This window comes from Aspergillus chevalieri, chromosome 4 (assembly GCF_016861735.1).
Source record: "Aspergillus chevalieri M1 DNA, chromosome 4, nearly complete sequence".
NCBI classification, from domain to species: Eukaryota; Fungi; Ascomycota; class Eurotiomycetes; order Eurotiales; family Aspergillaceae; genus Aspergillus; species Aspergillus chevalieri.
This window is the reverse complement of record NC_057365.1, coordinates 879,388-899,501: the sequence shown is the minus strand read 5'-3', so window position 1 is coordinate 899,501 and position 20,114 is coordinate 879,388. Positions and strand designations below refer to the sequence as shown.

Sequence of the window (20,114 nt, the reverse complement as noted above, 5' to 3'; positions counted from 1 at the left end):
ACCGTTTCTGATCCTCGCAGACGGAGCGTAGGTCGCTAATACCGCCAGTCCTTACCTGGGCGTAGTTTATCCTTGTCATCCCAGTCTCTTGGCGGTGGAAATAATGTATCCTGGTGCTATCACACCTTGGCGGCGGTTAAGTTGATGTGTTGTGCTGTTGTGTTGCTGTTGCATTCGTTTATTTTTACTTGTGCCTGCTGGATGGAGGGCCCTAGGTACTCCGTACAGTATTTTGGTCATCGGCCGAGTCGTTCAACCTCATCTCGGATCGTGTTCCGGTTAGTAGCTGTACACTGACGCTAACGCACCCCAGTGCTGTTCATGAAATGCCCGCATTATCACACTGCTCCATGAATATGCTATTTATCATCCCAATGCATCTGACTTCATGATCCCATGTCTGCTAAAAATATGCAACCGCATGTTTAGAGAAAACCATGTCCAGGCGATATCGATATCACGACCTTGGCTCCCTCACCATACAAGTGATTCCCTCGGCCCTGTGCTCATCAATGGTCCGATCCTCAAACCCATGCCGCGCATACAACGGGCGTCCATCACGACTCGCATCCACATACGCCGCGACGCGATCCTTATCCGCCTGTTCACAACCCCAAGCCACAAGCATCGATCCCGCGCCTCGACCACGGTAACTGGGGTTCGTGCAGAGCATGTCCAAATCTACTTAGTAAGTATCCGTCCATCCATTCTACTTCAACTCCCAAATCATGCCAAGGGACATACAATAATTCTTGGTCCCACCCAACAACAAACTCCTCTGCTTCTCCAACTTTCCAAACAAATCATCACATCCCTTCTTATTCATCTCCGCATGCCACGGCGGGAACCGATCCCCGCGCTCCTCGGCGCTCTCCAGATCCCATTTTGCGTATGCGACGAGCGGTTTCGACGGGTGCGCGGCGTCGACCACTTTCCAGTAATAGGCGGTGGGTTTGTGGAGCAAGTCGTGTCCATTGGCTGAGTTCCACCATTCGCGGATGTTGGGGGTGTCGGGGATGAGTTCGAGGAAGCCTGACGGGCCGAAGGCGGAGTACCACAGGTCTGTAATGGCGGGGAGGTCGGCTTCTGTGACGGGTTCGAGGGCGAGCATTTTGCTTGTTGGTGTGAGTATTCTCTAGGGGGAAGAGAGAGAGAGAGAGAGAGGAGAGACGAAAGAGGACAGACAGGCTTGAGCAAGGAGTGAAGATGAGGTCACATGCGTACAACGTAAGGCTCGTTTATGTTACTAGATTAGGAAGGAGCTATTTAAATTCTCCGTATAGTTATTTTATACATGTGAATCAACTTCTATCCTACAAAGCAGATATGCTAACTATACACTATACTGACATGTTTAATACCTCGGGAAAGCAATATACTCCCATTTCTTGCCCTCCTGAATCAACCGCTGGTCAACACCTTCCTTCCCACTACTCACATACAACACCTTAGCAACAGCCCCCTCAGTCCAATATTTATACTCCGTCTTCTTCGGAATAAACGCGACATCCCCCGAACTCAACGTCGCAACAGGATATTCCCCAATCTGAATCTTCAACGAGCCCTCCAGCACCTCAAACGCCGCGGCCCCAGGACCCTCCCACGTAGGCACAGTCGCACCACTTGCGCCGTTGCGCGGGCGGTTAATCAGAATAGTCGACATGGTAAAGTTCACATCCTGTGACTGCGATGGCGAGACCAGCGGCTGCACGATCTGGTACGCCCCGTGCTGAGCGTTGAGGTACTTGGGGCCGTAGTTGTTGGCGATGAAGTACGGTTTACCCGGGGTGCCGAGGGAGTTAGACTGTTCGTGCCAGTTGCTGGACGGGGCGGAGCCATTGGTGAAATCGCGGCGGGGATTGAAGTCGAGTTTCGCGTAGACGTCGAATTGCTGGAGGCTGGAGATGACGTTGGCGTTGGGGGAGGACTCGTTGACGGCAGCGGGGGTGTAGGGGGTGTTTGTGGAGGAGGTGAAATTCTGGCCGAGGGTGTAGAAAAGATCCCTATCCTCGTTAGCTATTTTGCGCATTCTATAATGATGGGAAATGGGAGTTGTACTCAAATCCACCCGGCACAACGACGCCAACCATCTCCGTATCCGGGTCCAGAATCTGGAACGTATGCGTGGTATTCCTCGGCACCGAGCCATAGTCACCCTGCGTCAACAGCCTCCCCTGCTGCTCGGCATCACCCTTCTGCGCCCACAGCTGGAACCGCCCCTTGAAGTTGAAGAAGTTCTCATAATGCGCCTGGTGGATGTGCGGGAGTACACCCAGCGACCCGCTAGCGGGAGCATTCGTGCTCATCAGCGTGAATGCATAGTCGGACGACGGACCGGTCACGGCGAAGCGGTAGACCTGGCTGCCGACATAGACAGAATGCGAATCGGCATAGTGAGGGATTATGTATGGGCGGGGAGAAGAGGGCGCGTTTTCGAGGTAGAGGTCGTCCACAGACAGGCACGAGGCGAGGCCGGCGGCGGCCAAAAGGAAGAATGGGCGCATTTTGTTGCGATCGAAGACAATTGTACTCTGTAGTTGCGGTCAGTCAAGGAAGAGAGGTCTACAGATATAAAAAAGGCGTCGGAATTTCCGTCATCCCAAAAGGGAAATTTTGACTCCATCGAATCCACTTCGGGAATCCCGGGTTTCAAATCCCCCAGAGCAGTCTACGTAAGTGAAGAAAAGATGTCGATGACAATAAGAGCCCTCGGGTGTTTTGCACCAAGTGTTCATTTTAGATTCTTCAGTTAGCGGATGCCGGAATAAAGGTTATGCGTCTGTCCGGGAGATCCGAGAGATAACCTTAGATCTTGAATCAGGAGTATCGTACGGGGTTGTATGGAGTACATGGTATGGACATGATATAGAATAGCAACTGTATTGAACGAAACTAACAGTTGAAAAGCTCTTAAGAAAGTCGCTGGGGTGTCATGCCTAGTTTATATAACTACTCATAATGGCAAATAAGGTGAAACATCCCAAAATACGGACGGCGCATTATTGAGCCAACGACTCAATTCGCCTCCTACGGAGAATTCCTACTCATCACGTCCACATAAGGATTACAATTGCCATAGGGCAACCCAAAAATGCTCCTTGGACGGTCCTTCAGCGGCTCAATCTCTTAAGTTCGCCATTTTAACGGCACCAGGGGCACGATGCACAAGAACGGCCGATTTATTGCCTCAGCCTTATTTCAGAGTAAACTCTGTCTGTTTATGAAACGCAAACGCTATTTGGCCAATTTTGCAGCCAAACGGTGCATACCAGAAATGCCCAAAATTGAGTCTCTTTGGCTTCACTGCTGCCGAATCGGGAAATTCCATGGCCAGCTGTGACCACCATTGCTTCATACGGCTGCAAAACAGGTTATTCAATATTCGGCAGCATTCAGTATAAAGCGATGATGCCAATTTTAGCTAGGCTCTCGTTTTTGGTCTGGCCAGGGCGTCTGGGGGATCGCCCAAATGCTGGCTGGAATTTGATGCAACACCCGATTTTGAAGATGGCGAATTTCTGGCACTTCATTTAAGACAGGGTCCTGCCGGTATACAAATAGTGCCGTATTCTCGTCGAGTTACTGTACATCAGCATAATCCACTTCAATCTATTCAACTTAACTCTTCTCTCGTTCAACGAAACTCATCAAAATGAAGTTCTCTCCCTCCCTCCTAACCACCCTGGCCCTTTCGGCCAACGTCCTGGCCACCCCCACCCTTGAGGCCCGCAGCCCAACCCGCGTCGAGCGCGACCTCGCCTCCATCACCGGCGTCCTGTCCGGCATCAGCGACAAGGTCGGCACCCTGCACACCGCCATCAACAACTACAACGGCGGCGACACGCAGCCCGTCGAGTCCGCCTCGGACTCCCTCGTCGACACCATCAACGCCGGCACCACCAAGGTCAACGGCGGCGATGAGTTGAGCAGCATGGACGCCCTGGGCCTCCAGCAGCCCGTCTCCGACCTCAAGGACAAGATCCAGTCCACCATCTCCGATCTCAACGGCAAGAAGCAGCAGATCGTCGCCGCGGGCAAGGGCTCGCTGACCTACAACGATCTGCAGAAGCAGAAGGCCGCTGCTCTCAAGCTTTCCGACGCGATCGTCTCCAAGGTCCCTGACAACCTGCATGATATCGCGCACTCCCTTGCCTCTGGTATCTCGGATGCTATTCAGAAGGGTGTCGAGGACTTCCAGGATGTCGCCAAGTCGAACTCTGCTAACAAGGTTGCCAAGGCGCCTGTGAGCACTGCTCCTACTCCTGCTGAGACTTCCTCGAGCACGGCACCTGTTTCTTCGCGGGCTGTTAAGCCTACTTCGTCTTCGCTGTTTAAGGCTCCTGCTACTTCGTCTGCTAGCAGCAGCGTTGCCGCTTCGAGCAGCATTGCGCCTCAGTTCACTGGTGCTGCTTCCGTTAACAAGATGAGTGGTCCTGTTGGTGCTCTGGCTATTGCTGCTATGGTTATGGCTTTCTAAGTGCACTTAATGTGAGATATCTATGTGACGGTGTACCGTGCAATACATGAGGTCTATGTATTGAAGTGGATATGTGTTTCTATTTATCTATATTAGTTTTAAATGTTCCAGTCCGGACTGGAACCGATTGTACGTATAAGAATGACAATACGATAGTCAGATTACTTTCTGGAAACGGCGACTCCTTTGCCAGGAACCAGCGTTGTGAAAGACATGCAATTAGGAAGGCAATTAGATCAGCTTTCAGGAAAGATTTCATGAAACGGTATTGAACCTTTCCAATCATGGCGCGTGTTTCTGGGATGGCTAAGATTACCATGTTGAGGCGCCGTTTGTACTCAGACAAAATGCCTGCTCTTCTTGCAACTATACGGAACGTTCTAGATAAATGCTTTTTTTATGCAATGAGCTCTAGTTACAGCCATGTCGCCCTCCTATATTCTAGTTCCCTACTCAATCTATCATCTTCCATCTATCGTTCTGCCTTTTGCATACTTCTTCGTACACCCCGTCTGCTGGTCTATAGACTTCACAGACATATTGGGGTCCAAAAGTCCGTCTATTCTGGTAGTGCGGGCGATAGAGCCAGGCGCAAGACCTCTTCTCCAACTCGTCCATATCCCATATCGGTAGAAACATAGGTCTGGCACATGGCCTAGTGGTAACCTTGTACCCTGTCTTTCTTCCTACAATGCCCCCCCCCCCCCCAAGGATGCCTTCAATACCCTCCACTGTCTGGATTATATAATTCATCCAGCCTTGAATTGCAAATCTATGAACCTATACCATTGGTAATTGTCATCATGCTCAGGTTGTTTCGGTTGAGGTTCTTACAGCCAGTCCATGGGTCAAAGTCCTGTCACAGGGTCAGCGTGTGGTGGCTAAGCTGTACGGTCCTATGTACATTGATAATCATTTTTATATCAACCCATTCCTGGCCGCTGATAAAGGCGATACGTACGAGAAAGCAGCCTATGCGGCCCTTTCAGACTTCGAAGGCTTTGCTATTCCTCAATACTATGGGTCCTATTCTGTTGATATTCCCCTTGAGCCAACAGAGGACAAGCGCTGTCAGACTCACCTTGATTGAATTAATACATGGCTTGTCAATGCAAAAGGCTGATCCCAAGATCCGTGATGATCATAGTATCTAGTGCCCCCCGGTAAAACTTTCCGTATATTTGACTTGTGAAAATGAATATCCAGTTTGGCTATATGAATAACTCTCTTCAAAATATGTCCGAGTCCATCTACTGGCACAATGTCGGGGAAGTGACGGCCAGAGTTATACCTTTGAGGGAGCGCTTCTCAGGGCTGTGTGAAGTGTGCCTTCTCTAGGACACCTACAAAATAGCTGTTGATCTGATGATACTACTTCTTTACTACAGGCCAGCATCCGACACAAGGTTTGTTATTTCATTATTCGACCACAAATTTCAAGAATTTGCTTACCTAGAAGAAATGACCGATGTCACGGCTTTGTTACCAGGATTAATATTCAAAGTTAGCAGACGCTCTACAATCACATAAACCGCATTTTCTAGATTTCATTTCAAGCTCAGGTACAAAGATCTCGCCGCAGATCTCATAGATATGTGTATATTGGTCCTAAAAATGGGTCCCCCCTCTCCCAATCGCCAGCCGCTAATTCGATTGGGAAATTCCACTAGACCCAATCAAGCCCGAGAGATTCGTGCATCAGGTCATGAAAGATATCTGAAAATACACCCTAAAATTACCAGAGACAGGGTCCTCACTCGTACAGAGTACGGGCGCTGGATATCCCTTCATTTAGTGAGAGCATAACTTTGGATTGTGCATCACCAACAGTGTGTATAAAACACAGGGGAGAAGTACCCGCATAAATAATCCAATTGGTGCATCATTTGGCGTACATTGTCTATACTGCAGCGAAGAGGTGATAATGTCTATGCTAGAATTAAAAAGGCTTTTGCAAAGTGATCTATACATTATATTCTAGCAATGATATAATTGAAGTGCGTACTCTGTATGTGTCAGTCAGTATTGCCGTATAAATTGGCTGAAATTTGTACAATCGTTGAGTGGAGATATTTGCTCTGTAGTATTTGTACAGGGTCAAGATATTTCTTATCTCATTCTGACCATAGACACAAAGTCCTTAGACATATTTCGTCACTAAGCCATCTCCACATGTACTTTTCTGTAGGTGGCGACAGGTAAGTTTCCTTGAAGGTTAAAATTCGGTGGCTGTCAATGCAGATCAATCTTACAATAGAAAACTAGACGAGGTAAGTGGATCGACCGATCTGGGGCTAGCCAGTAGTATATACTCGCGAAATAGTACTTCTGACCCACGATGGCGCGTGGAAACTCAGTAGATATACAATTTTATGGCGATAAAGACTCCTATTTCTGGCTTCGGTTGGGAGGTGCGCAGCTCGCTTGCGGACTAGGTTACAGACATGATACAAACATCACATTTCCTACTTTTCTCCCCATTAGTTGTCACCTTTTATCATTGCATTGTTACGGGATCCATAGTCCTCTCTTCTTGCAGGGAATTCCTATTCTGTGACCCATTGCGAGTCCAAAGTCAATGCTACTGATTCTGGTTCAACAACAAACTAAGTCTCTGTACAGGCATCGGGTTGCTGAGAGAAGGTAATCGGATAAGAAAGAAGGTCTTTGCATTTTACATATGCCAGATTCACCTTCCTGCTGTATCAGTGTGGGCGGTTGACTTTGGCGCGCCTTATCATCCTGGACATCGGGCTGCTACTGGTTAAAAAAAAAAATCTGGCGATAGAAATTAGCCTGCTCGCTTTTGGTTTGCGTTAATAATTATGCTATGTTATTTGAGGATGCCATGGAGCACATGAAAACCATTGAACATGGAGAGATCCTGGGACTATGATGTGTCTTGCCATGGGTAAGATATCAACATGTCAAGATCTTCTTCTCCCTTTCTTTCTCATGCTTCGTATTCTCGCCACTTCTAATAAGGCAGTTGCTTGGAAGATCCTGAGTCCGTCACTCAAGAGTGAGTCCTTGATAATGGTACTCATGGTCATCAGGGTCATCAATTATGTCTGTCATTTCATGCACCTGGTATATTGCAATTTTCACGCTGCATGGTTACTGTACCCACAGTTCACAGCCGCCACAGCTATTACAAATCAAGCAATGTCATCCAGTTACCCATGAGGGCCTGGAATACTTCGTGTCGACCCTTCCATCTCATAGGACGGAGAGCCATCCGCCCATCTTAGTGCGTAGCTGTACGGTCTAGATGCGCCAGCTGAATTGCCACATAAGAGAGTGGGCAATTGCAAAAGTACCTTTGTAGTCCAGCTTGTCCATTTTCACTGTCAGTGGATATCATCCGATCTCCGAATGACATTCTGGGTTCGCGATGGATGCTCACAATTTCCTGATAGAGTAAGATCAGTAATGTTATTTTTGGAGAGATCCATATATTGGATCTTCATATTCATTATTAGTAGCATAAGCTGCTTTTCTCATAAATAACATTGCCACACAGGGCTTCCAACCAGCCTTGGCATGCAATGGAATGTGTGCCCATAATGCTGAAGCTCTGTCAGAGAATCAACTGCCATAACTTTTCATAACTTGTAGATGTTCATGTTTATGTTTACTCACCTTTTTGCAGTCACTCACAGTCACTGGGGACTCTCAGAAGGAGGCTCTGATTGCCTGCAGAGCAGTCCAGTGGCAATATACTCAGCGAAGACTATGTCCCATTGTATTGCGAGAAATTTCGTTCGTATTGCCTTTCTCATGCTGGTCCAACTATTACGTATATCCCTAGACAGCAACCTGCAGCAAACTCGGGTCTCGCCAACCTAGATGTGGAGATGGCTACGGAACGATCGGATCTAGCATCGGTCGTTGTCCGACATGCTGAGGAGACAAAGTGAAGCGGTTGCTTCACAGCAGTAGTAACATATGGCACTTGGAGGACAGATGAAATGCGGACAAGTTTTGCTAGAGTAATGGAATGGGGTATGAATTGCGGCATATTGTAGTATGTGAGGGAAATCTATAATTAGAGAATCTTGTTTTTCTTTCTTTTTCTCTGCTCGAATCGGATTTCGTGACTGATATACCTAATCAAGACAAATTAGGTAGCCGTAGACAATAGATCGATCGTCCTGGATGGTCTTGCGAGCTCTGAAGGATACCCATTCAACGAAGAAACGATATTTCCCCTATTGGAAAAAAAATTCCAGGACCAATCTTATCCCTTGACAGTATAATGAATCGTACTGCTGCCAATGTAAATCCAAAATGAACACATTCACATCCTAAAATAAAATCCAATTTCGAGAGAAAGCGAAGCCATGCTCCTGCATATTTACCCGATTCATTCCATTTTTGCTGATAGGATTCAACAACAGCTCCCGAAGTGATGAACTTGATCACAAATGCAATCAATCATGTTTTTTTCCGAACTTTTTCTTTGCTCCATCTATAGGCGGATTTGTTAACTATTGGCAACTTATGTTTCCCTGGGAATGTGATATTGAATCGAACCTGCAGACACTCCGAGATCACGGAGTTGTTGGTCCACATCATTGCATCAACCTTGAAGAACAAAGAATTTGTGGACAGCTCAGCATCACTTTTTTTTTTTTCAAAAGTACCGCTATCTACAGGTCACTGTCATGGAGACCTTAATTGATGCTCCCAGTCGAGGTATAAAAGGAGGCTTCGATCCGTTCATTTAATTTCTTCATCAGACATCTTCAACACTCTTCTTTCTCTCTTTGCTTCATTCTACAATTTTCTGGATACTCTATTTCATAATCTCGATCGATTCAATATGAAGTTCCTTGCTATCACTACCTTCTTGGCCACGGCTCTCGCCGTTCCCAGCACTCCCGGCGAGTCTTGCCCGAAGGATGCTGGCCAGGTGACCCTCAAACAAGCCCAGAACAAGTGTGGCAGCCAGGCCAAGGTTTCCTGCTGCAACAAGAAGATTGAGTCTGGAGACAGTTATAATCAGAACAAGGGTTTGCTATCTGGTGGTATCCTAAACGGCCTTCTTGGTGGTAAGGGCAGTGAGGGACTTGGTGTTTTTGACCAGTGCAATGAGCTGAGTGTTACGGGTGAGTTCGTGCTTTGAATATGCGGACGTGAGTGTTAACTTTGTAGCTCTTCTCGGTCTCGATGATATTCTTAGTGACCAGTGCAAGCAAAACATTGCTTGCTGTGATGATTCCAACGCCAAAGCCGTATGCCTCCCTCGTATTCCAGCTATGAAAAGCGCTAACAACAACAGGAGGGTGGTCTGGTCAATGTCGCGCTTCCTTGTGTTGTCTTGCAGGATCTTCTGTAATCAGTCCATGGCTTTATAGTGGTATCAACATGGAACTTTCTGGTTGTGAAAGACTCGAGCAATAGAAAAGAGATATCTGTTGGCATTCGAGTACTGTGTGATAACTTGGTGAGAGGAAGAGAAAAAATAAAGAAATGAAAAGAAATACCATCTACTCATTCTATGCTTGTCTAATGCTCCATGGTTCAGCCCTACCTATTTCATGTGACGTGATTGAATGGTTGATTTCAGAACTGCCACTCCATCCACGAGGTCATTATAACTTTCAAGCTCTCATATGCATAGCATATGACATAGACATAATAGCTTTTTTACTAATACATGCAGTGTGTACCATTTCAGATGGTCCTCTCATTATTATTATTATTATTTATTATTATTATTGTTCATACACGCATCTGTCAGCCCTATAGGCCGAGTGGCGGCAGGTCCTGCGGGGCAGCCGGGTAAGCCGCCGTAGTGGTTATCGCTATGTACATCGTCGCTTTCCTACACACATCCTGGTATGTTATTCCACACGTTGTATATCCAGTGCTGCTGGTTTTCATGCTGCTGTTCCCATGGCCACGAAGATCCATGGGCTTGTTGGATACTATCTCGTTTCCTTCCCTACTTCTGCAAGCGCGTAACCTCGGCTGCGCTATGCTGCCGGTTGCCTCAAGTCCGTTGTTGTGACTCGGTATGTGGTTGGTAGGGTCTGAAACTGGCCTAGGAGGCGTCTCAAGCATGAATCGCACTGCTTTCGGCACCAAGTCCGGCTGAGTCAGGTAGGCCCGGTAATCCAGCTCCCGCCTTGATCCCTGTGTAATATGGCGCATCCGGGGTCCTGCCTGGTTTGTACAGTGCGGGAGAACGTGGCGTATATCTTGAAGGCCACGTACACAAGAGCATTCAGTCGATTCCATAGCGTTAAAGGTACCAAGATAACTAGCCAGCGCAATCTTCCCTGTTTGCATTTGAATGAGGACTGATGTGGCGGCTCTCCGTAGGCCCTGGTATAGTTGCATTGGTGCTTTTGAAGGTTCTTTCCATAGACGACGGAGGGAGCTCCCATGGGTGGAGGCAGCCCATTCAGTCTTCCATGCATTTGCTGCTTCTATGCGGAGGGTTCTTCGAATGCTAGCTTTGAGAGTGAGCTCCTCCAAACCATTGGGTGCCAGAGAATTAGCAGCTTCTTTTGCAAGAGCATCAACACACTCATTGCCACAGATGCCTTCATGGCCAGGGAGCCAATACAGTTGTATATTCCAGCCGCATTCCTGTAGCTGAGATGTGGTCTGTGTGATTTTATTCAGGATATATTGACCAGAGCACCTTCCTGGGGCTGAACATGCTTGAATTACCGCCTGATTTTCTGTAAAGATGATTGCTGCATAAGCCTGATGGGGATGTTGTGATATCAATCCAAATGTGTTGCATATTTGGGTGAGAGCCATCTCTATGCCTTGCAATTCCGCTGCATATACAGTGTGGGTAGCTGGGGAGCCAATTCAAACTGCCTGGTGCCCCAGGGGTGGAACTACCGCTGCTCCAACTCTCTGTTCTGTTAAACTGCCATCTGTGTAGGCAACAATGTCAGCGCCGCTGTGTAGGGCATTCTGATGAGCTGCTAGGGCTGCTTCCCGAGTTTCCGCCACATAGGATTCCAGACCTGACCACCATGGTTGGACCACATGTGGGTGTATGACCTCCAGTCTGACAAATGCGTGTATGAACAATAATAATAATAATAATAATGTACTTACCAGCCACTCATCAACTGCTTGATACAACACTAACTATCTTAGTTCTGCAAAATTTGACAAAGATGATATTCTTCAATATCATAATTTTCAGCAGTTCAATATTCATCATTCATATCGAGCTTCTACAATGGAGGCAAACTATCTGCGACATATGAGTCGGGAAAGTAAGTTACTACAGGTACTTCTTAAGCAGCTTACAAGTACTTAACTCAATCAAAAATATAGGAAGAAGCCGTAAACGTCAGCGATTATCTTCAACAGCTAAATCAGAGAGTCAAGCTTGCAGCCAAAATCTTGAAATATTGCATGAAAATTCAAGAAGTTCCTCTTCTCAAGTTGCTGATAATGAGTAAGTATTCTTTTACAATTAAGTGCTTTTCCAGCGGTTACTGGCTAGTCAACAACTACTTAGTTCTACAACCTCATCACGGAATCTTCGCCAAGTAGCTTCAGCAAACATACTGACAATTGAACAACGCCGGCAAGAATTAGAATCACGAGGCCTGGAAGCAGAAGTCAAAATGAAAGAAGAATAGGTTCGCCTAAAACAGCTTCAAAATGAGCAATTAGAGCTGGAACTTATGAGGCAGCGGATTCAAATCGGGGAACAGCAGCAAACTGATTAGCAAGTACTCAGCAAGCAATCAGAAACTGTTTACATAGTAATATTAGTCTATCATCGTCCCATTCTCTTTCATTTTTCCATTACATTTTTTTTTTTACAATATCAGTAGCTACGGCTATCATACAGTCTATCTCTCTTTCTCACTTACCATCTATAAAATATTGCAAAAGGAAGCTATTGACTTTATACGATAACTATGGCATTTTTCAATAATTAATTTGGACCCTCGATGAGAAATCCCGGCGGGAACACCAAAATCAGCACCCAAGGAAAACACGTCTTTTTCACGCGTCATTTGACCGATAGGGGCCTCTAGGCACCTATAAACCACCATGGAGGCACAGGAACTCTGTGGTGGTGGTATATCGCACGCGTCACCCCCCGGAGTGGACAACGTGGCCTCCCAGTTCGCGGAAACAGAAGATATGCCAGTCACCCCAACGCCAATCCGTTGGCGATCTGGAAACATGATGCAACCTGAATTCAATGAAGGTAGCATGGAGAGTGCAAGCATGGATGAAAATGAGGGCCAGGAACACTGGCAAACCAGAGGATCCAGCAGGGCCCCCAGCCGGGCCCCCAGCTGGGCCAGTGAGGCCAGAAGCGGAATCAGGCAATGAAAGAGTCTACAAAAGACATTGATTGGAAGGCCAAAGCATCAAACCTCTTTACTAGATGTGAGCAAACACGCCCAGGTGTTGGTGGGTGCTTTGGAAGCAGCCCAGAACCAACAAGAAATGTTTCAAATGGTCCAGGAACAGGTACAGGCACACCTAGCAGAGGAGCTGTCCAACTGGAGAGCAGAACAGCAGGTTCATGAAGGACTCTATCTAGAGCGGGTCACAAAGCTGGAACTGGAAGTTAGCAAGCTTCGCACAGAGCTCACAGAAGCCCAGAACACTATCCAACGAATCAAACCAATGAAGCAAGACACACCAACAACAACCAATGCCCAATCAAGCCAAATGAACCAACACAATAGCAGCAAGGTCCCCAAGATAAGGGAAGCAACAAGCCAAAAGTCAAGGCAACAACCCACATTTGCAGACCTAGCTACGCTGCTTTCCACTAGACCTGGAGGGCAGGAATGGCAGGAGGTCACCAAAAAGAAGCAGAAGAACCGGCAAATCCAAGCAGTTGCTGCAGTTAGCCAGCCTGATCCAATCAAGCTTAAGCCAGCCAAAGACACCCCCAAAGAGGCACGGAGATTCCTATTTCGCCGGGAGGGAGGCAAGGCTGCCCCAAGATCAGAGAGAGAGGATATCATTCTGGCCATCAACCGAGCAGTAGCAAAGGCACACTTCCCAGCATTCATCCGGGTAGTGGACGCAGGATATACCAACACTGGAGTGATCACAATCCTTTTGGAGAAAGGTACCCTAGGCTCTATGCTCCTACCTGACTATAAAGACCTATTGGTCACTGCAGCTTGGCAGGCGGATCCAGCAGTGATATCGGTCGAGCTACCTGAGCAATGGTACCGTGTCAAGGTCCATGGGGTCCCAATTAAACGTTATCTCACCTGTGGCCTGGCTCTGGCCCGTGAAGAGATTGAGCTGGGGACTGAATACCAGCTGAAGAGGAACCCAACATGGCTCCGGAGCTCAAAAGAGCTACACACCAGCAACCAAAAGTGCTCAACTATTGTTATTACAGTTGGCTCACTAGAGGCTCGAAGGCTTCTTATCAACAGCATTCGCTTTGGGGGGTCCCGATATAAGACGGAGCAATACTGGGAAACAGGAGTGGATACAGTCTGCCCCAGGTGCTGCCAGCTAGGCCACTGAAGCTTCAAGGCCTGTGGTGACCACCCACCGTGCTGCTTTATATGCGCGGGGCCCCATGAGGGCACTGAACATGTCTGCCGGGTGGTAGACTGCCCAGCCAAACCAGGAACCGCCTGTAAACACATCCCGGCCAAATGTGGCACCTGTGGAGGCCCACACCCCGCAACAGTAGGGAATTGCCCAGCCAAGCGAGCAGTGAGGAAGGAACTAAGAAAGAGAATTGTGGAGTCTAAGGACATATCCCAACTGGCTGAGAGACCTCAGCAAATGACCAGTGTGGAACCAGCTGTCACAACCTGGCTTCTCTCGTATCGTACCTAGGGTTCTAGTTAGTTGTATTTCGAGACTGGACACTTACCTTAAGTGTCTCCAAGTAATCGTATGCTCAATGCCCCTCCGGGTCCGGTTCGGTATATCGTATGCGTTGATGGGTATATCGCCCCCTCCAGGCTCCGTAAGATAGTCAACAAGTAGAAACGATAAAGGTAACGAATAGAGAAACAAGGCCAACCGAGTACGTATACTGGGTTGTTGGTTTAGTGCGGACGAGTCAGTAACTAGAAAGTAACCAATGCTGTAAGACTTGAATTGATCGCGAAGAGCTAAGCTAAGTACATGAATGAACGTCCTTATATATCTTTCCTCCATATACCATCCTTCTACCTTCAAGAGGTATATCCAGAGTATAGCCAATCAGCGCGTCGTACTTCATATACTCAGCGGTATACTTTTCCAAGTAGTCAGGACGGTATACAGTCACGTGATATGGTCGCTGATTATCCCCTTCCTGCGCCATTCTCTCATGAACTGATATCCAATGATTCTGTCTTGACCCCATACCATCACGTGAGGCTGATACGTTGGGTTCTGTAACACCAGCTATTCTGAGCTCACCAGGATTCACTTTCAGTGTGGTCAACCGAGACCAGCACCAATCACGACCACGGAGCAGCTCAGCTCCTAACAGCCCCCAGACCCAGCGATATCTGGGGCCTAGCTTGACAACAGGCCAAGAGGACACTGAGATGAGGGGCACTGACACCCCAGGGCAGTCAATGGCCCACTAATGCGACTACTCCAACATAATTGCTGCAAGACTTATGCAGTCACTGTTGCAGCTTTGGAGGCAGGACTGGAGCTAGGGGTGGGACTAGCATGCCTACAGGAACCATATATTGATATGGAGTTCCGACATGGAGGATATCAGATATATTGGCCAGAAGCAGGATCTCTTCAAGACCGGCGAGTGGCAGTAGCAATCCGGCGGGACATATTGAATGAAATGATTGTGGAGGCCTGAACAGATCTCCTTGATCACCCATACCTCATGGTAATGGATGTATGGGAGTTAAATCGGGCCTGAGAAAAAGCACGAAGAACCAGGATAATCAACTGCTATGACAATTGGTTAGGAATCAGCCATTGTTGGCATGGGGGGAATGAGAGACAGAGAAGAGCACTAGAGGATGTGCAATGGGACCAAGTCCTTGAGGGAAGATGCCTGCTTGTGGGAGATTTCAACGCCCATAGCCCACTATGGAACCCTCTAGCAAGAGCCCGTGTGAACGCCAGACCGCTAGAGAACTTGATAGACGAAGCAGGTCTCTACATCAACAATGAGCTAGGAGTTTCCACTCGACCGAAAAGAACTCCAGGGATCTCAATTATCGACTTGGCTCTAACCACAGTTAGTATGGGGCCTCTGGAAACGTGGGTGATTGACCAAGAACACCCAACTGGTTCAGATCATGAACTGATAGCCATGGAATGGACCTCTCTGGAGCGAATACCCACAATGCCCTCACAGGACATAACAGGGTGGCAGATCCAGACGCTTCAAGCCAACCCACAAGCCCTGGAGGAAGCCAAGGGGGATTGGCAAGTGAGAACAGAATCTAGACCCTGTTTGGGGAACTCTTGCTCATCAGAAGACCTAGCTGGGGAAGCCATATGGATCCAGGAGGCCCTTACAGCAGTATTAGATCGACATGCAAAACAGCTACGGGTGACTCCAATATCAAAGCGCTGGTGGGGGATGGAGATTAAAGAGGCCCGTAGGACCTACAGTCAGGCAAGACGGGCATGGCAGGGTCAAGAGATCTCTACAACGGAATTGAGAGAGGTCCGGAATAACTACTATCGAGCCATCCGACGAGCGAAACGCACCTGCTGGGAAACCTTCCTGGAAGGGGCAACAGATCAGCCAGGCCTAGGGGATACTGCTAGATGCTGGTGGGCTCTGAACTACACCAAGCCCAGGACTATGGCAACGACCCCAACGCTACATGGGCCCCAGGGTCAACTTGCCAGCTCCATCGACGAGAAGGAGACCCTGATTCGTGAGACAGCCTTCCCCCAGGCACCAGGGGATACCCAGGAAATTGAGATCCCGCAAGGGTCCTGGCATGGCCAGGTGGATGAAGAAATAGTTAAATGTGCTTTGTTTCACCAGGCAGTTCAGAAAGCCCCAGGAATTGACCGACTAAACTTCCGGGCTCTCCGGCTCTTATGGGAATGGGACAGCCCCAGGATTGTTGCTCTGGCCCGACAATGCTTCCGGTTGGGTCTACATCCACCAGTATGGAAGGTAGCAAAGGGTATTCTGTTAAGGAAACCCAATAAGCCAGACTACACAGCTGTGAAGGCCTACCGGGTGATTAGCTTACTGAACTGCCTAGGGAAGGTAGTCAAGAAGATAGCGGCAGATGCAATTGCCCGCCACTGTGAGACTATGGGGGTCCTACACCCAGGACAGATGGGAAGTCGCAAGCAACGGAGTGCAATTGACGCGGTGGCATGTTTGATACAGAATACCCATGAAGCCTGGAAACTCCAGCAACTTGTGGGTGCACTATTCCTTGATGTAAAGGGAGCATTCAACCATGTGAACCCAAGCCGACTGATAGCCCGACTGATCGAATTCAACCTAGATGGGGATCTGATCCGATGGGTACAGTCCTTCTTGACCGACAGATGGGTACAGCTACAGATCGACAACACACAGTGCCCAGCACACCCAATTAACTCAGGAGTGCCACAGGGCTCGCCAGTGTCGCCAATTCTTTTCATTATCTACCTCAGCGGTGTATTTGATGCAATTGAGAGGAGAGTGAATGGTATCCAATGTCTCTCATTTGCAGATGGCATAGGTCTGCTTGCCTCAGGACACTCTGTCAAAGAAGCCTGTGACAAACTGCAAAAAGCAGCCAAGGTGGCCATTGAATGGGGGCATGATAATGTGGTCCAGTTTGATGCAGGGAAAACAGAAGCAGTCCTACTCACTCGTAAACGGGGCTGGGAACTAAAAGACCAGATTCAACGAGCACAAGTGGAAGTAGACAGCCACTGTGTGCCCTTCAATCTGGAGGCAACACGATGGCTTGGTGTCTGGCTTGATTCTGGGCTGAATCTCAAGGCTCACTATCAGACCTGTATGCGCAAGGCACGGGCTGCAGAAAACAGAGTACAACACCTATGCCAAAGTCATGGACTCGCCCCAGGACTAGCTCGCCAGGTCCAAGTAGCAGCAGTGCAATCAGTAGCCCTGTATGGAGCAGAGCTCTGGTGGCAGGGTCAGAAGGAACGGCTAGTGGGTATACAGCTCATGATCAATCGACAGGCCCACGCAATTACCGGCATGTTGAAATCCACTCCAATAGGACCACTAGTTCATGAAGCGGGCTTGGCACCAGCAGAAGCCGTATTGGAGGCCCGACAATTGAAATACACTACCCGGCTGCTCAGCTTACCAGAGAACCACCCAGCTAAGGAGATCCTCCCGGTGAGCTTCCGGGAAGGGGATCAGCACACCCAGCCCGGGGAACAGACCCCAGGGAACCGACAATGGGCTGAGAGGAACAACCGAGGCCCATGGTCCCTGGGACAACACCTTGCTCGACAACTAGCCAATATCCTACCAGTGGACCCATCCGGAGGCTTTGAGAGCACAACACAGTCAACCAGTAACCAGTTCCCAGGCCAAATAGAGGTACTACCAGGTCCAGAGGCCCTAGCAGCAGTGCAATCTCTCTCTCCTGGACTAGCGATCTGGTCAGACGGATCAAGATTGGAGAATGGCAAGTGCGGAGCAGGACTAGCATGGCAAGAACCAGGATCCTGGAAGACCCGGGGATTCCCATTGGGCAAGGGATATGAGGTCTTCGATGCAGAGCTTCTTGGAGTTGTTCAAGCACTCCAGTTAGCAGATAAAATGGGAGGTCAAAGACCAGTCACCATCCTGCTGGACTCTCAAGCAGCCATTGCAAGGCTGCAACACACCCAGTCAGGACCAGGCCAAGCATTAGCAATCCAAGCACATGCTATAGCCAAGAGACTACACACTCAAGGTCGTCAACCCACTATACAATGGGTTCCGGGACATGCAGGAATAGAAGGGAATGAGAGAGCCGACCAGGCAGCAAAGCAGGCGGCCAATAAGCCTCCAGGAAAAGGCCTAAGAGAGATCTCTCTGGCTTTCACTGGTAGAGCCCGAACAGAAGCCATTACAACACAAAGGCAAAGATGGCTCACTAAGGAGCTTGGACAACGATCCCAACAAGGTCAACGAACATACAGGCCACAGAGGAAATGGCGGCTTGACCCTGCAGCTGCAGCAGCTCCGAAACACCTAGCGAGCCGGTATTTTCAGCTGAAGTCAGGACATGCAGCTATTGGAGCATATCTATATCAGATCCAAGTCCAAGAAGATGCAACCTGCAAAGATTGTGGCCTAACAAGGGAGACAATACACCATCTTCTCTTTGAGTGCCGAAAATGGCGACACCAACGAAACAAGCTCTACAGGGACCTGAAGCTGGAGGGGATTATGAGACCCACTGCTGCGGAAGAGCACCCGCAAGGACGACTTTTGGGAGAGCCCAGAGCTACCAAGGCACTGCTACAATTCTTGGCCAGCACCAGCATAGCTCTACCCCAAGCACACCTACAGCGAATGATGGAAAAGGCCCGAAGAGATGATGAATGGGGATTGGAAGCATTGGAGAAGGCAATTCGAACAGGAGAAGGCAATTCGAACAGGAGAAGGCAATTCGAACAGGAGAAGGATAGCAGGGAGGGTAGCCTAAGCTGAAATCAGCCTAGGCCGCACCCATCCTGCTCGAAACACAAGGAGAGCACCACGCTCGAAAGCCCTACGCATACAGGCGGTCTGGGGCGAGGAAAAGGATCGGAAAGATTATAGAAGGGGGCGTTGCCTCAGGAACTCATAGGGACAACAGATTGTAGAATAACTACTAGCCTCGAGTCCATGAAGCATGCTCTGTCATAGCTCTAGGGCTCGGTATGGACAATAAACTTGATTAAATAAATAAATAAATAAATAGATATCTTCAGGAGTGGGCACTTCCTGTGGGATAGGGTTTGAGACATGAATAAAATGAAGAATACCAACTGGGGTTCTTTCCTCGTGTGAAGTCTTTGTTTCAGGATATTCTGGAATCATGAAGTGCTCACGAATTTCATCCACTAGGACCCTGTTGCCTCGCTTCCCAGACACAACAATACCATTATCTGTGATCTCACTCTGCATCTGATTAGCATATGCTGAATTCAGATATATGGCATACACTACGTCGATCAAGCCCATCGACAATGGAATTCCAGCATTAGATTCAATCCACGCTTCAATTGATCTGTGTTCATTTGATGTATTGTTTTCATCAAAATCTGGCATGTCCTGAGCTGTAACTGAGATATCTGAAGCAATGTCACTGACATCAGTGTCAGCATCATTGAACTCATCCTGAGCGACTTCTACTTCTTCATCCTAGAAACCAGTTATAGTTAGAATAGCTCCAACATATAGAATAAGACGGGGAAAAAGAAATACCTGCTCAATATCATTGAAAAAGTTTGAAAGACATGATACGATTTCAGCTTGGCTTGACATTATTACTCGATGTGTATTGACTTGACAGGTATTCAATATAGATTTAACCGGAACTCAACTCATTAAAGATTAGTTGTAGACGCGACGCGTCTTAGGCCATATACACTAAGTAATATTTCTTGTATTTTTACAGAATATCTCATGTGCTATTCCCTTTTATGTTTAGACTAAGCTGAAATGTAACAAGCAAATGATATAAATCTATGTGGAGAGGATTCTGAGATGTAGAAA

At 48.1% G+C, this 20,114-nt stretch overlaps 4 protein-coding genes across 4 annotated transcripts; 3 read left to right on the top strand and 1 right to left on the bottom strand.

The window, feature by feature from the left end:
• Nucleotides 1-457: 457 nt before the first annotated feature.
• ACHE_40308S (GNAT family N-acetyltransferase) lies at nucleotides 458-1,111 on the bottom strand (the record flags this gene model as incomplete). Its single annotated transcript, XM_043278492.1, has 2 exons — nucleotides 458-681; nucleotides 745-1,111. The coding sequence occupies 2 exons, from the start codon at nucleotides 1,109-1,111 to the stop codon at nucleotides 458-460; spliced, it is 591 nt and encodes a 196-aa protein (XP_043136266.1).
• A 2,541-nt stretch (nucleotides 1,112-3,652) lies between these two features.
• Nucleotides 3,653-4,477, top strand: ACHE_40307A (cell wall mannoprotein 1 family protein; the record flags this gene model as incomplete). Its single annotated transcript, XM_043278491.1, has 1 exon — nucleotides 3,653-4,477. One exon carries the CDS (start codon nucleotides 3,653-3,655, stop codon nucleotides 4,475-4,477), a length of 825 nt encoding a protein of 274 aa, XP_043136265.1.
• A 4,825-nt stretch (nucleotides 4,478-9,302) lies between these two features.
• ACHE_40306A (uncharacterized protein) lies at nucleotides 9,303-9,818 on the top strand (the record flags this gene model as incomplete). The annotated part of the gene is made up of 3 exons (XM_043278490.1): nucleotides 9,303-9,588; nucleotides 9,635-9,714; nucleotides 9,762-9,818. 3 exons carry the CDS (start codon nucleotides 9,303-9,305, stop codon nucleotides 9,816-9,818), a joined length of 423 nt encoding a protein of 140 aa, XP_043136264.1.
• Nucleotides 9,819-12,520: 2,702 nt separating this feature from the next.
• ACHE_40305A (uncharacterized protein) lies at nucleotides 12,521-13,975 on the top strand (the record flags this gene model as incomplete). Its single annotated transcript, XM_043278489.1, has 2 exons — nucleotides 12,521-12,779; nucleotides 12,864-13,975. The coding sequence occupies 2 exons, from the start codon at nucleotides 12,521-12,523 to the stop codon at nucleotides 13,973-13,975; spliced, it is 1,371 nt and encodes a 456-aa protein (XP_043136263.1).
• Between the last annotated feature and the right edge of the window lie 6,139 nt (nucleotides 13,976-20,114).